The 13,808-nt window shown below is 43.4% G+C and overlaps 1 protein-coding gene across 1 annotated transcript in view; it reads right to left on the bottom strand.

Moving 5' to 3' along the window:
* LOC124740341 (potassium voltage-gated channel subfamily H member 8) overlaps positions 1–13,808 on the bottom strand; it is a 612,019-nt gene that overhangs the window by 340,285 nt on the left and 257,926 nt on the right. The window contains exon 5 of the mRNA XM_047248622.1: positions 2,007–2,137. Coding sequence (XP_047104578.1) covers positions 2,007–2,137 — 131 coding nt within the window. The remainder of the gene's footprint in view (positions 1–2,006; positions 2,138–13,808) is intronic.

Here is a 13,808-nt window from a genome sequence, read left to right as displayed (position 1 = left end):
CATATCAGCAGGACTTCCCATTTCCGCACTATGTGGTGAATTGCAAGTTTTAGATGATTCACCTTATACAGCTGTTTTTCTTGTTCTGAATTACTGAATATAGATTATATAGGCTGTCTGAAATGAAATGAAAGAAAAACTATTTTTAACGCGAAACAGGGTGCGTACTAGGCCTGCGGTCACAGCTCTTAACCTTCCCATGTTTTGCCGGCCGAAGTGGCCGTGCGGTTAAAGGCGCTGCAGTCTGGAACCGCAAGACCGCTACGGTCGCAGGTTCGAATCCTGCCTCGGGCATGGATGTTTGTGATGTCCTTAGGTTAGTTAGGTTTAACTAGTTCTAAGTTCTAGGGGACTAATGACCTCAGCAGTTGAGTCCCATAGTGCTCAGAGCCACTTGAACCACTTGAACCTTCCCATGTTTACCTCTATCTGAATTCGTCCCTCTGAACTAAATAATTATGATTGTCTTTAATTTAATTTGCTACTGATAGCGTCCATGAAACACCGATCGAAGTGTGGTGGAAGATTACAAGGTGTCTATTAAAGTGTAGCCGTGACGGTTTAATGACACGCGTCCCACACACTGCTCGAGTGCGTACTACATATGGAATGACTAGGCAGTTCCTTGCGCTGGTTAAATGCTGTGCTGGAGTGACGTCACTGCTGTTCTTGTTAACATGCACTGTGGAGTGATCGGGACTGACTGTCCTGGCCATTAGAAGGCCGAACAAATCCTTGTGCCGTAGTTATATCCTTGAAATGTTTTTTAAGAGGGAAAAAAGTAAGAAAAAGTGAGTCCTCAGTATAATTACCTCACAAGGTGCAGAACACCGCTTGGAATTCATGTCGCATGGAAGCAATGGAATGTAACACAAACATGTTGAGCCCACCAGATAAAATATCAGTGAAAGCACAGTGGTCGCTTTGGAGCGCTGTAGATAATGTAGAATCAAGGCATGAGAGTGACGTGATGTGTATGTGCCAGTTGATTGGATGGTATCAGCGCAGAAAAAGGAATCTACGTGAAGATGTGATAGGATGGAATGAGCTATTTTGTTTGGACGTTACCAGATCTTATGGCGTATCAATGCGTGCTGTCCAAATTGTCTATTACGAACTGTTTACCACTCGCAGTCATGTAATGCTGCGCAAGTAGAGTGGTTGTAAAAAGATCTTAACGGGCGCGAACCGGAGATCACGTCTTGTCAATGATAATCGGTTTCAAACCCAACAGAATCGCTTCTGTCAGTGAATAAAGGCCCACCTCAATCACTTTGTGAGCTAACATTCCGAAGTGAACTGCATGCAGAGAGCGTTTGGAGTCAGTATCTCCAACAAGGCAGTTGCTAAGAAAAACACAGAAAGCTGGGTGTCTTCAATGGGCCAAAGAACACAGAAACTGTAGAGTAGCTGACAGTCGCGACTTCGTCTGTTTCCACACTCTGCTAGGTATCGAGTGCATTCTCGGCCCATTGACGCGTTTGGAGGGCGTAGGTCACGCTGCAGGTGGTTCTATGGAGCTTTTGGGCAGTCATAACTTTGGCTCATGAACCAGGAAGTTTGTTCCTCTTTTTTCCTTATGAAGAGTGCGCTATGGACATTCCCTGGCTGACAAGAGCCGCGTTCACAAGGCTCGAGCATTTGTTCCTGCTATGATGAACACTCAGGTAACTTGTCATCCCTCGACTGGCTCAGTGAATCCTTCGATCTTAACCTCACGGAAAATGTGACAATCATCACTGGCACAGCTCCATAGCTCTGAACGATATAATCAGCAGTGAGCTGAAACTTGCGGATTGTATACCTCTACCCATTGAGGACATTTTCGAGGCCAGAGGCCGTGTTACACGGTATTGAGGTATCTCGTGGGTTGGCTAACTTTTTCTTTTGTCCGGTGAACTAAGTTGTCGTGAAATACACTCCACAGTTTGTGTGTCGGTGTGGTTTCCCAGCTACGGCAGAGCGTTTGGCTGGCTGGCTGGCAAGCGGCGCGCGGCGGTACTCACGTTGTTGAGCTTGAGCTTGGTCTTGATCTTGTCCTGCTTGTAGTGGCCGGACAGCTGGTAGAGGACGGCACGGCTCCTGCGGCGGCCGTAGTTGGCGGGCGGCGCCTCGGGGTCGGCGTTGCCGTTCGCGTCTGCGCAGAACAGGCCCGCGCTCAGATTCAAAACTGGCCACAGGCACAAGTCCACACACAATGAGACGGAGCGTCTACGTTTCACACTCTACAAACTAGCATTATGATTTAGGATAGCAGCAACGGTGCCTTCATGGAACACACTCGCCACTGTCATTACAGCTACATCATTTACCAAATTATCTCGCGGGAAACGTTAGATTTTCGTTATGGAAACAATAGTAGCCTACCACAGTTATAACTTTTATCTTTCTGCTGATGTACCAGCGTTACGTAACTAATGCATCTGTGCCAAGTAGCTACGAGGATATTCCACCAACACGCAACGGCATGGAGGTGGAGTAGATTATTGGCCTCGATAGGGGCAGAGCAAAGAACGCTGATCTGCGCGGCCGCAGATGCCACCGGGAGGAGCGAACCCGTTGGTTTCTCGGGAGCTGTCTAAAAACGCACCACGTGGCCCGGAAACCAGTCCACATGCTTCATACACTACTGGCCATTAAAATTTCTACACCACGAAGATGAAGTGCGACAGACGCGAAATTTGACCGGCAGGAAGCAGATGCTGCGATATGCAAATGATTAGCTTTTCAGAGCATTCACACAAGGTTGGCACCGGTGACGACAGCTACAACGTGCTGACATGAGGAAAGTTTCCAACAGATTTCTCATACACAAACAGTAGTTGACCGGCGTTGCCTGGTGAAACGTTGTTGCCTCGTGTAAGGAGGTCAAATGCATACCATCACGTTTCCAACTTTGATTAAGCTACGAGGATATTCCACCAACACGCAACGGCATGGAGGTGGAGTAGATTATTGGCCTCGATAGGGGCAGAGCAAAGAACGCTGATCTGCGCGGCCGCAGATGCCACCGGGAGGAGCGAACCCGTTGGTTTCTCGGGAGCTGTCTAAAAACGCACCACGTGGCCCGGAAACCAGTCCACATGCTTCATACACTACTGGCCATTAAAATTTCTACACCACGAAGATGAAGTGCGACAGACGCGAAATTTGACCGGCAGGAAGCAGATGCTGTGATATGCAAATGATTAGCTTTTCAGAGCATTCACACAAGGTTGGCACCGGTGACGACAGCTACAACGTGCTGACATGAGGAAAGTTTCCAACAGATTTCTCATACACAAACAGTAGTTGACCGGCGTTGCCTGGTGAAACGTTGTTGCCTCGTGTAAGGAGGTCAAATGCATACCATCACGTTTCCGACTTTGATTAAGGTCGGATTGTAGCCTATCGCTATTGCGGTTTATCGTATCACGATATTGCAGCTCGCGTTGGTCGAGATCCAATGACAGTTAGCAGAATATGGAATCGATGGGTTCAGAAGGGTAATACGGAACGCCGTGCTGGATCCCAACGGCCCCGTATCACTAGCAGTCGAGATGACAGGCGTCTTATCCGCATGGATGTAACGCAACGTGAAGCCACGTCTCGATCCCTGAGTCAACAGATGGGGACGTTTGCAAGACAACAACCATCTTCACGAACAGTTCGACGACGTTTGCAGCAGCATGGACTATCAGCTCGGAGACCATGGCTGCGGTTACCCTTGACGCTGCATCACAGACAGGAGCGCCTGCGATGGTGTACTCAACGACGTACATGGGTGCATGAATGGCAAAACGTCATTTTTTCGGATGAATCTAGGTTCTGTTTACGGCATCATGATGGTCGCATCCGTGTTTGGCGACATCGCGGTGAACGCATATTGGAAGCCTGTATTCGTCATCGCCATACTGGCGTATTACCCGACGTGATGGTATGGAGCGCCATTGGTTACACGTCTCGGTCACCTCTTGTTCGCATTGACGGCACTTTGAACAGTGGATGTTACATTTCAGATGTGTTACGAGCCATGGCTCTACCCTTCATTCGATCCCCGCAAAACCCTACATATCAGCAGAATAATGCACGACCGCATGTTGCAGGTCCTGTACGGGCCTTTCTGGATACAGAAAATGTTTGACTGCTGCCCTGGCCAGCACATTCCCAAGATCTCTCACTAACTGAAGTCGTCTGGTCAATGGTGGCCGATCAACTGGCTCGTCACAATACGCCAGTCACTACTCTTGATGAACTGAGGTATCGTGTTAAAGCTGCATGGGCAGCTGTACCTGTACACGCCATCCAAGCTCTGTTTGACGCAATGTCCAGCCGTATTAAGGCCGTTATTACGGCCAGAAGTGGTAGTTCTGGGTACTGATTTCTCGGGATCAATGCACCCAAATTGCGTGAAAATGTAATCACATGTCAGTTGTAGTATAATATGTTTGTCTAATGAATACCCGTTTATCATCCGCATTTTTTCTTGGGGTAGCAATTTTAATGGCCATTAGTGTATGAAGCACTCCATTAAGAGTACGCTTGTTATCTCCCGTAGGGTTGGATTTCAGTTCGGATGCAGATGGGCGTGTTTTGTACTTGTATACTGCTTACGACGGACTTGGTATCTTTTCTGGAATTTTCCGCGCGGGGTAGCCGCGCGGTCTTGGGCCTCTTGTCACGGTCCGCTCGGCTGCCCCCGTCGCAGGTTCGAGTCCTCCCTCGGGCATGGATGTGTGTCGTCCTTAGCGTAAGTTACTTTTATATTAAGTAGTGGGTAATCTTAGGGACCGATGACCTCTGCAGTTTGGTCCCATAAGATCTACCACAAAATTTTCTGGAATTTATCTGTTTGCAACTTCCAGGATGAAGTCGCCCTTCGCCAACTCCGGGCATGAATCGTTTAGGTATGAATGTGTTCTGCACCAGTATGAACTTTACGCCGAGCGCCTCGTAGCTGGATTCGAGTATAGTGTTCGTTACGAACAACTTCATTTTCTCTTCTCTCAGTATTGCTTTCAATTTTTCCAATACCTATTTATATTTTTTTTGCCTTTCTTTTGTCGTCGTTGTTACTGATTTGTCATTTATTCACCTTGAAAGCATTCTAAACTTAGTATTCCAATTCTAAAAATGTTTGTTTCTGTTTTTTCTATTCTTTGAGGCTTTTCTCCTACTTAATCATTTTTGTAACCCATACTGTTGGTAAGTACTTTCTCCAGTAATACTGGTATCTTTCTTTAGCGTTTTCAGATACATTCGGCAGATATGACCGGAGAAAATTAACCTTCGCTTTGTCACAACTTTTGATATTTCCTGTATATTTTACGGTAATTTTTCACATTACACATTACTCAACCATATGTAATTTGTATTGCACCTATTAATTTTTTAATAGTCCGTTTTTTAGATGCCTCTAGATTTTCCAGCTCATACTTCAGCATTCACATGCATATAAACATTCTGCTGTTACCAAATGGTTCAAATGGCACTGAGCACTATGCGACTTAACTTCTGAGGTCATCAGTCGCCTAGAACTTTGAACTAATTAAACCTAACTAACCTAAGGATAGCACACACACCCATACCCGAGGCAGGATTCGAACCTGCGACCGTAGCAGGCGCTCGGCTCCAGACTGCAGCGCCCAGAACCGCACGGCCGCTCCGACCGGTTGCTGTTACCACTGTGGTATAGTAGTCTACTTATGTTTATGCAGATATGCATTTCTTGTAGTACATATCTATATTTAAACTGTATTATCTTTGATTTTATTAAGTCTTATATCAGTTGCAAAATTTTAGTTGATTGTTCTGTATGCTTTACTTCATTTATTTATATTTCATATCTCTTCGCTGTTGCTTACGAGGTACAGGCCTATTCTCAACTGCTCTCTCTCATATATTACAGCCAAGCTGTCGACCTGCTGTCTGTCAACAGCGTAGGACACATTTGGACAAACTTTCTTAATAAGTTTAGTTTAACTGAGGCCAATGGTGATGTTAGAATCCAGTTCGATAGCGTAGCTGTGTACATGAATGAGCCCTTGAAAAGTGGACGGCAACCCCGAAACTAGAGGCGGAAAAAATAAAAGAAATATAAATAAATGAAATAAAAATAAAATGTGTCTATGGGACTTCTGTTTTCAAGACTAATACATTTTCCGCTACGAACCTACAAGTAAAATTGTGTATCGAAAATACTGGAGAAGATCACGTGAAATATTAGACTTTAATGGTGTCGTAACCAAAATTATGCTCAGCGGAAAGCAAGTTATGGATAAAGAATTAAAATCGCACTAACATCATTTAGATTTGATAAGTTTTCTTACCCGCTGATCGACAAGGAGACGTCTATCGTATCAGAATTAATATCGCTGTGTAGTCACATCATGATTTAGAACAAGTAACATTTCTATTCAGAATTCAGTCGGTCCGAGGTCTTGATAAAAGCAGTATTATTTTTTTGGCAGGACGTCTTTGGAAAGGGCTGGAAAGCGACCATATCCTGTTATAACTGGTTCTGTCATTTATTTATCTTTTAATTTCCAATTACTGTGTCATGTTGGACAGAAATACGGACACTGACGCAGAAAATGAAAGAAAAGCTTCACGAACTCGAAATTGTGTGTTCTGGGGAAGGAGTTTCAAGAATACAGAACTGGTCAGGGAAAGGAATGACCGGTGAAAATAGATTCAGTATTTGTACAGTGAATAGAGAGGAAACAACTAGAATGGCATTGTCACGTAAGACCTACAGATGGAAAAATACATCTCGGAAAGTGTGGATATGGGACATGGAGACGTCCAGGAAGGCGGATGACAGATAGACCTTGGAAGCACTGGAATGTAGGAATTACAGAGGCTAAGCAGAAAAGATTGCCGACAGATGACACTTTGGTTATGGCGTGCAGATTGGGTAGCCGTGGACGGCCAAAGACACTGTAAAACAACCGCCTCCTCTCCCCTCCCCGCTCAAAAAGAAAAAAGTATAAACAGGCTACACACTTAATTCATCCCTTAATTCATACCTTGCAATATATTAAAAAAAGTGAAGTGCCGTGTTTGGAGTCCAACTTAGACTGCATAGCCTCATCTGACCATCTGAGAATGGGCTGGGTAGGTAAGGACTTACCACACCCAACAACAAGATGCCAACGGGGTACCATAAGCGCCTTGATTCGGGACAACACGTTGTTGCCAAAGTCAACTTTAGTGAACAAAATCGTGTGGATTAGAGGGATCACATGCGACTACCGACGATTGTAGCGGAGGCTAGGTGAGTCACACCGCAACAGTTCCTCACGTAGCCAATGTTGGAGAGCGACTAGCAAATAGTCATTCCATCCAAAATCGCCTCCTATGTGTGAGATGCCAAAATCTGACATTCGTTCCTCTTAATGGTTGAGATGTGATACTGTAGTAGGATATTGCAAATTATATGGACGGGTAATCGGCGAGGAATGGAACCAGAAGAATACTGACAAGAATCTGGGGTGTGTTAAGACATCAAGGAAGAGCTTCCATGAGTGGTAGTAAAAGTAGCTGTAGGGGATAAAAACTGCAATGGAAGACAATAATGGAGGATTCAGGATGCTTTTGAATGAAGAGATTTGTCGCAGGAGAGGAAATCGTGGGACGCTGCGTCAAAATACTCTCACTCCAAAGACTGATGATAAGGGAAAACGATAACAGACAGCCACGGATTTATAAAAATAAAACAGTGTAGATATGAAGTCTCCAGAGATTGACTTTTAGTCGGTCAGGAGAAGCTTGCAGAAGTTCGTTGACCGTGCTCTGTCAGCAAGTGGCACTCACACACGACAGTTCAGACTCCTGGCAGCAAGTTCTTGCTGCCGACAGAAAGTGACAGAACGTCACAGTCTGCAGGAGTCCTTCACACACGAAATTCTACTAGATACAGTTCCGGCAGCCACATCACCAAGTGTTCGCGAAGCTCTAGTTCACACTGTGACAGCCTAGTTAGCAGAAAGAAGGAAGATTAGGAACCCGAAGATAATATACTTACACTATGATGGACTTGAGAAAGCGTTCAGCAAACGCTTCAGCAAGAAAGATGTTGATTCTGTGAACTCAGGCAGCATTTATAAGCTCTACATCAGAAGCAGCACCGACGTCAGTCAGTGGACGTATTTTCTCACTCAGAGCGCAGCTGGCTCTGGAGGAAGAATGGCAGGTAATTGTTTAATGTCCTGTCGATGCCGATGACATTAGAGGCAAAGCACAAGTTCGATTTTGGAAAGAATGGGGAAGGAATCGGCTGTAAACTTTTAAAACGCACTTGCCTTAACCGATTTAGAGAAACCGTAGGAAAACTAAATCTGGATGGAATTGCAGACATCTGATCAGACCACCTTATTGTATGTCTTGTTTTCGTCACGAATGTCAACAGGAACTGTTATTGCTCAGTCCAACAGTGAAATACACTCTAAAAAAATGAGAACGTACCACGAAGAAATTATTCGAATGCAACAGAAATCGGTAGATGTGATGCTCATATACAGACAAACAAATGATTACAATTTCAGAAAAACTGGATGATTTATTCAAGAGAAAGAGCTTGACTAATTGGGAAAGCCCATAATGCGTTGGTCCACCTGTGGGCATTTTGCACGGTGTTATTCAGCTTGGCATTAATTGATAGTATTTTGCATTCCAATTTCTGCCAATTCATCCCTACGTCGACGATATTTTATGCTTCGTTTTGTTGCCCTTCGTGGAAAGCAATCCTGGCTTATATTTCAGCAAAGTAATACCTGTCCCCACACGCTGAGAGTTTCTACTGCTTGCCTTGGCGAGTGCCAAATTCTACCTTCGCCAGCAAGGTTTCCGCATTTCTCCACACCTGAGAACGTTTGCGCAATTATGGAAAGGGTCTACCAACCATTTCCGGATTCTGACGATCTAACGAGCCAGTTGGACAGAATTTGGCACGATATCCCGTACGAGTACAGCCAACAACTCTGTCAAATCAATCCCCAGTGGAATAACATCTTGCAAGATGCCCAGATGTGGATCAATGCATTATTGGCTTGCTCAATTGGTCAAGCCCTTTTTCTTGAATAAATCATGCAGTTTTTTCTGAAATTGTAATCATTTATTTTCCTGATCATGTGCATCTCATCTACCGATATCCGTCCCATTCGGCTAATTCCTTCATGATGTGTATTTTTTCCCTTAGAGTGCATATTGTCAACAGTAATGTTACTGTAACACCCCGTTGGGATACTCCAAAAATTGCTTTTACATCTGTCGATTTCATTCCATAAAGAATAACGTACTGACTTCTGTCTCTTAGAATCCAGCATCCTTCTTCTACGGCGCTCTAAATTTCAAGGATCAACAGAGCGAGTAATACTTTAAAAGATGGGGAAGGGAATCCTCCATGCCGTTGACTTGACGCGGCAGGGTCATGTAAATGTTAGCCTACACGGAGAACGTAAGTTAGGTTGGACGAACGGCACTTTGGAATCAACTCCTCCAGATTTTGAGTCCTTTGTCTCAGCGGCTGCATTTCGAGTTCCAGCAGTACTGAGCTTATTACAGAGTAGCTGGTTAGTTTCGCTACGAATAAGAACAGGACACTGCTCTGAAAATATTAGAGAGACCACCACCATTATTCAGTAATGACAAACAGAATGTATGTAAAAGTTGAATAAGGAGGGTCGAAAAATGAACCCTATTATTTTCACCGACGACCACAGCTGTGGTTGCGAATCTTTGACTCTGTTTTCAACGAATAATAAATAAAAAGTGACCTGTAAACGGGAATGAACAGGGAGCAGAACTGTAACGCATTAAGTTGGTTCAGTATGTTATCGTGTTTCACTAAACGATTATATAGTGCATACACCTCATAAGGTATTGCATTTAGTCGATCAGACGTCGATCAGTAGTGAAAACGCATACAGGTGAAAGTGTATCACTTGAAGGTGTGCTACAATAGCAGCAGAAGCGGTCCAGCAAACATTGATCCCGAATGCCTGTTTACGATCCGCTGCTTACTTCGGTATGATTGTCCCAGTTATTACGAATAATCCGCTGGATTTCTGTCGTTATCATATCAAAATTGAACTGTACAACACTTCCGTTGACGCGGATGAAGAATTGCAGAGCGAATTGTGGACTCTTGTCTTTGTTTATGGGATGATATGGGAGTGTTTTAAAGAATCTGTATTTCAGTGCAGGGACACGCCTAAGGGAGAGATTAGCAGTCAACCGGATTGATAGATCCATTGAAGAAGTTTTAAAAGGATGATGAAAAATGCCTCGTGACTGCTCTTCAAAGCAGAAAATCAAAACGTCTTATCAGTTTATTTACACATAAAAGTTTCTCAAAGAATATATTCAAAGACAATAAATTTGTAAAAGGGACGGTACAGTAGAAGGTATTCGTTAAATAACCGGAAGTCAAATTCAAGGAATGAAGAGAACAGTGGTGACGTGGGCTCCAGAAAAGCTGGTAATGGAAACAGAAATTACTTGAATCGAACCTGTTAAAATTTTATACAGTTTCTATATCTTATTATGCTATACAATGCCTCGTTTCTGACACTGCTTCTTCCATTATCCACACTGATGGGGAACGTAATACACCGTAGATTTTGGTTTCCGTGTGATATTCGGTATCGCACATTTCAGAGTAATTGGTCCTCACACGTTCATTTAGCACAACTGATATTCGTTCATTTTAAGCTGCTGAAATTTCTCTAATTGTTAGCTACTATCGCGGCAATGACAACATAGACACTTATAAGCAAAAAACAGATTTGGTAACTTCCATGATACTGTAGTTGAGAGCCCAGTATCTACGATGAGTAATGTTACAAATCTCTGACTAGAACTCAGACATTAACGCCTAATCAGTTTCTTCGCCTACACTCTTCAGATAAACACTTCCTACACTAGCCGATAGAAAGTTATTCTATCCACGTCAACAAAACATTGTAATGGGAGACAATTTGCTTGTGGGAAAGTTTAATTGTAAGGAAGGAAGCACTATATATTTACATTACTATTTTAAGAACTGCGCTTTGTTTAGCGATAATTTTTGTTAATTTATTATATTAGTGGCAATCGATATTTTCGGTGTTCTATGAAGACACAGTTTGCTATATACACTACAACCAAAAAATTTCAATTATCCACAAAATACTATGCTATTTTATGGTTAATCGATACGTGCTCTTTCTTTCGACTGAAGAAATAGGAACACTTAACGTGATTTTAATGAGATTCTGACATATTACCTCATATTGACGAAAATTTCAATTTTATTTCATTAACTTCTGCATGCAGCATTGCAGATCGTGACAAAGTGGAGCGAAAGTTATAATTTAAGTTTTAGTGAAAGGTTTATCTGCATTTTCATGAAGAAAATTACATTTATTTTATCAAACAATTGGCGTTAGGCAAAACACGCACGTTACGCACAACTTTAATGTTTTACACAATTTCTGTAAAGTGAAAATCTTTACTGCATACTTTTCCGAGTCGTGTAAAGAGCGTTCTCGGACAGCTCATAAAATGTATAGCACTTTTTGCATTTCATAAAATGCTTACTATGACTTCTGCTCTCATCGTGAATGTGTGAGTCACTAACAAAGATTAATAAACTTATTGAAGATCTGCACACCAAATACAAGAACGTATTAGTTGTGTGGCATGATTTCAGGTTGTTATTGTAAACAAAAGACCTTGGCATTAATTATTTACTAAACCACCGTCCAACCAAAAAAGTAGAAGAAGGATTTTCATCTGCAAAATTATCAATACTTTTTGGAGCCAACGTTCACGTACCCTGCATCGGCTGATTTTTCTGTACACATTGAATTTATAGGGTGATTTTCCACTGGGCGTGGAAAATCAAAAAACGTACAGATGTTTCTACACGTTTTTGGCAAGAGAGCAGCCTCTTTGGACACTATTTGCAAAGAGTTATTCGTGTTTATCTGAAACTTATTTTTAAATATTATAGATAGAGGCTCTCTGTCTCATAATTTTTCATCATCAGTTGCCATGTTTTGAGCTGAACTGTATACACATGACTTCATGTGCAAATTGCAGACCTACACATTTTATGATTACATATCTTCATGATTTATAAGTTAATAGCTGTCCAATCGAAAAGAAATATACAATCAGTAGGAAGTACAAGAAATAAGGGACCGTGCGACAATAATAAACGACCGAGCGAACTACAAGGATTTTTCACTGAAGTGCACTGATAAGCCAAAACATGATGACCACATGCTTAGTAGCTTGCTTGTCCATGTTTAGAACTAAGTATATCGCTGATTTTGCCTAACAGGGACTCGATAGTGTGCTGGTAGATTTCTGAAGGTATGTGCCATTAAATGTGTACACACGTGTCATGTAATTCGCTTAAATAACGGGCTGCTGATTTACGTAAGGGGTGGTGTTGCCCGATATCGACCCAGATGTGTTCCATCAGGTGAACTTGGTCGCAGCGACCTCAACATGAGTTTACTCTGCTCCTCAAACCACTATAGCAGGCTCTGGATCAGAGACACGGACAATTATACTGCTGAAAGTTGACATCTCCGTCGGGGAAGACGTGAAGCATGAAAGGATGCTGTCAGAATGTCTTGGATTACTACCACAGGTGGCATGCAAGCGCAGAAAAATGTCTCCCTTTGCATAACACTGCTCCCACCAGGCTGCGTCCGTGGCGCGCTACACGTTCCGAGCCGTCGTTCACCTCGTTGACGGCTTTCGTGGAGACGACCATCGACCTCTTGTGGCAAAATGTGATTCACCCGATGAGCCGACACGTTTACATCGATCGGTGTTCGAATGCTGTTCGTTTCGCGCCCACTGCAATCGTTACTGACGTTGTCACAGGATCAAAATGTGAATATGTAGGGATGGTCTACTGTGGACCTCCGTGTTCAGCAATGTCCCATGAACGGTGTGTTCCGAAACACTTGTTCGCGCACCAGCATTGTGCTCTTTCGGCAGAGATGCCACAGATCGCCATCCACCCAACTTTACAGAGCAAACAAGCTTACGACCTCCACATTCTGTGACGAGTTATGGACATCTTGACATTTAACGCCTATTGGTAATTTCGCTGTACTTCTCGCTCTTTCCGCCGGCCTGTGTGGCCGAGCGGTTCTAGGCGCTTCAGTCTGGAACCGCGCGACCGCTACGGTGGCAGGTTCGAATCCTGCCTCGGGCATGGCTGTGTGTGATGTCCTTAGGTTAGTTAGGTTTAAGTAGTTCTAAGTTCTAGGGGACTGATGACCTCAGATGTTATGTCCCATAGTGCTCAGAGCCATTTGAACCATTTTTTCTATCTCATTCCGCATAAGCTCACGACAGTAGCACATGATCATTCGACCAACTTTGCTGTCTTCGAGATACTGGGTCACAGGCTGGTAATAACAATCTTCACTTTGTTAGTCGATTATCTCAACGGATCTCCGCATGTAGCCCACGTTTTCTCTAGCGTGATTCCCCGTACATCTCGGCTCTGCTTACGTATTTTTGTTACCGCGTCGTGTGCCCACAACGCCACCAGGCGCCGTCCAGCGTTGTGGTGGGCAGTGGTCATAATTTTTTGGCTGATCAGTGTAAGTACGACGCATAGTACAAAGGTAACAGTATTGTATCATGCACTGAAAATTCAATGGATGCAAATTTCGATTCTGGAAACGGGAAAAAATCTAAGAATGGAAAAAAGTTACAAAGATACTTTACTCCAACAATCTTCATGTTTCATGTACGTTAACCTTCGACGCTCTTTCATTCGATACAAATGTCTCGACCCAAAGATGAATGTATTTCTG

Source organism: Schistocerca piceifrons, chromosome 1 (genome assembly GCF_021461385.2).
Source record: "Schistocerca piceifrons isolate TAMUIC-IGC-003096 chromosome 1, iqSchPice1.1, whole genome shotgun sequence".
NCBI lineage: Eukaryota > Metazoa > Arthropoda > Insecta > Orthoptera > Acrididae > Schistocerca > Schistocerca piceifrons.
Note: the sequence above shows the minus strand (reverse complement) of the source record. Positions and strands in the feature narration are given on the sequence as shown.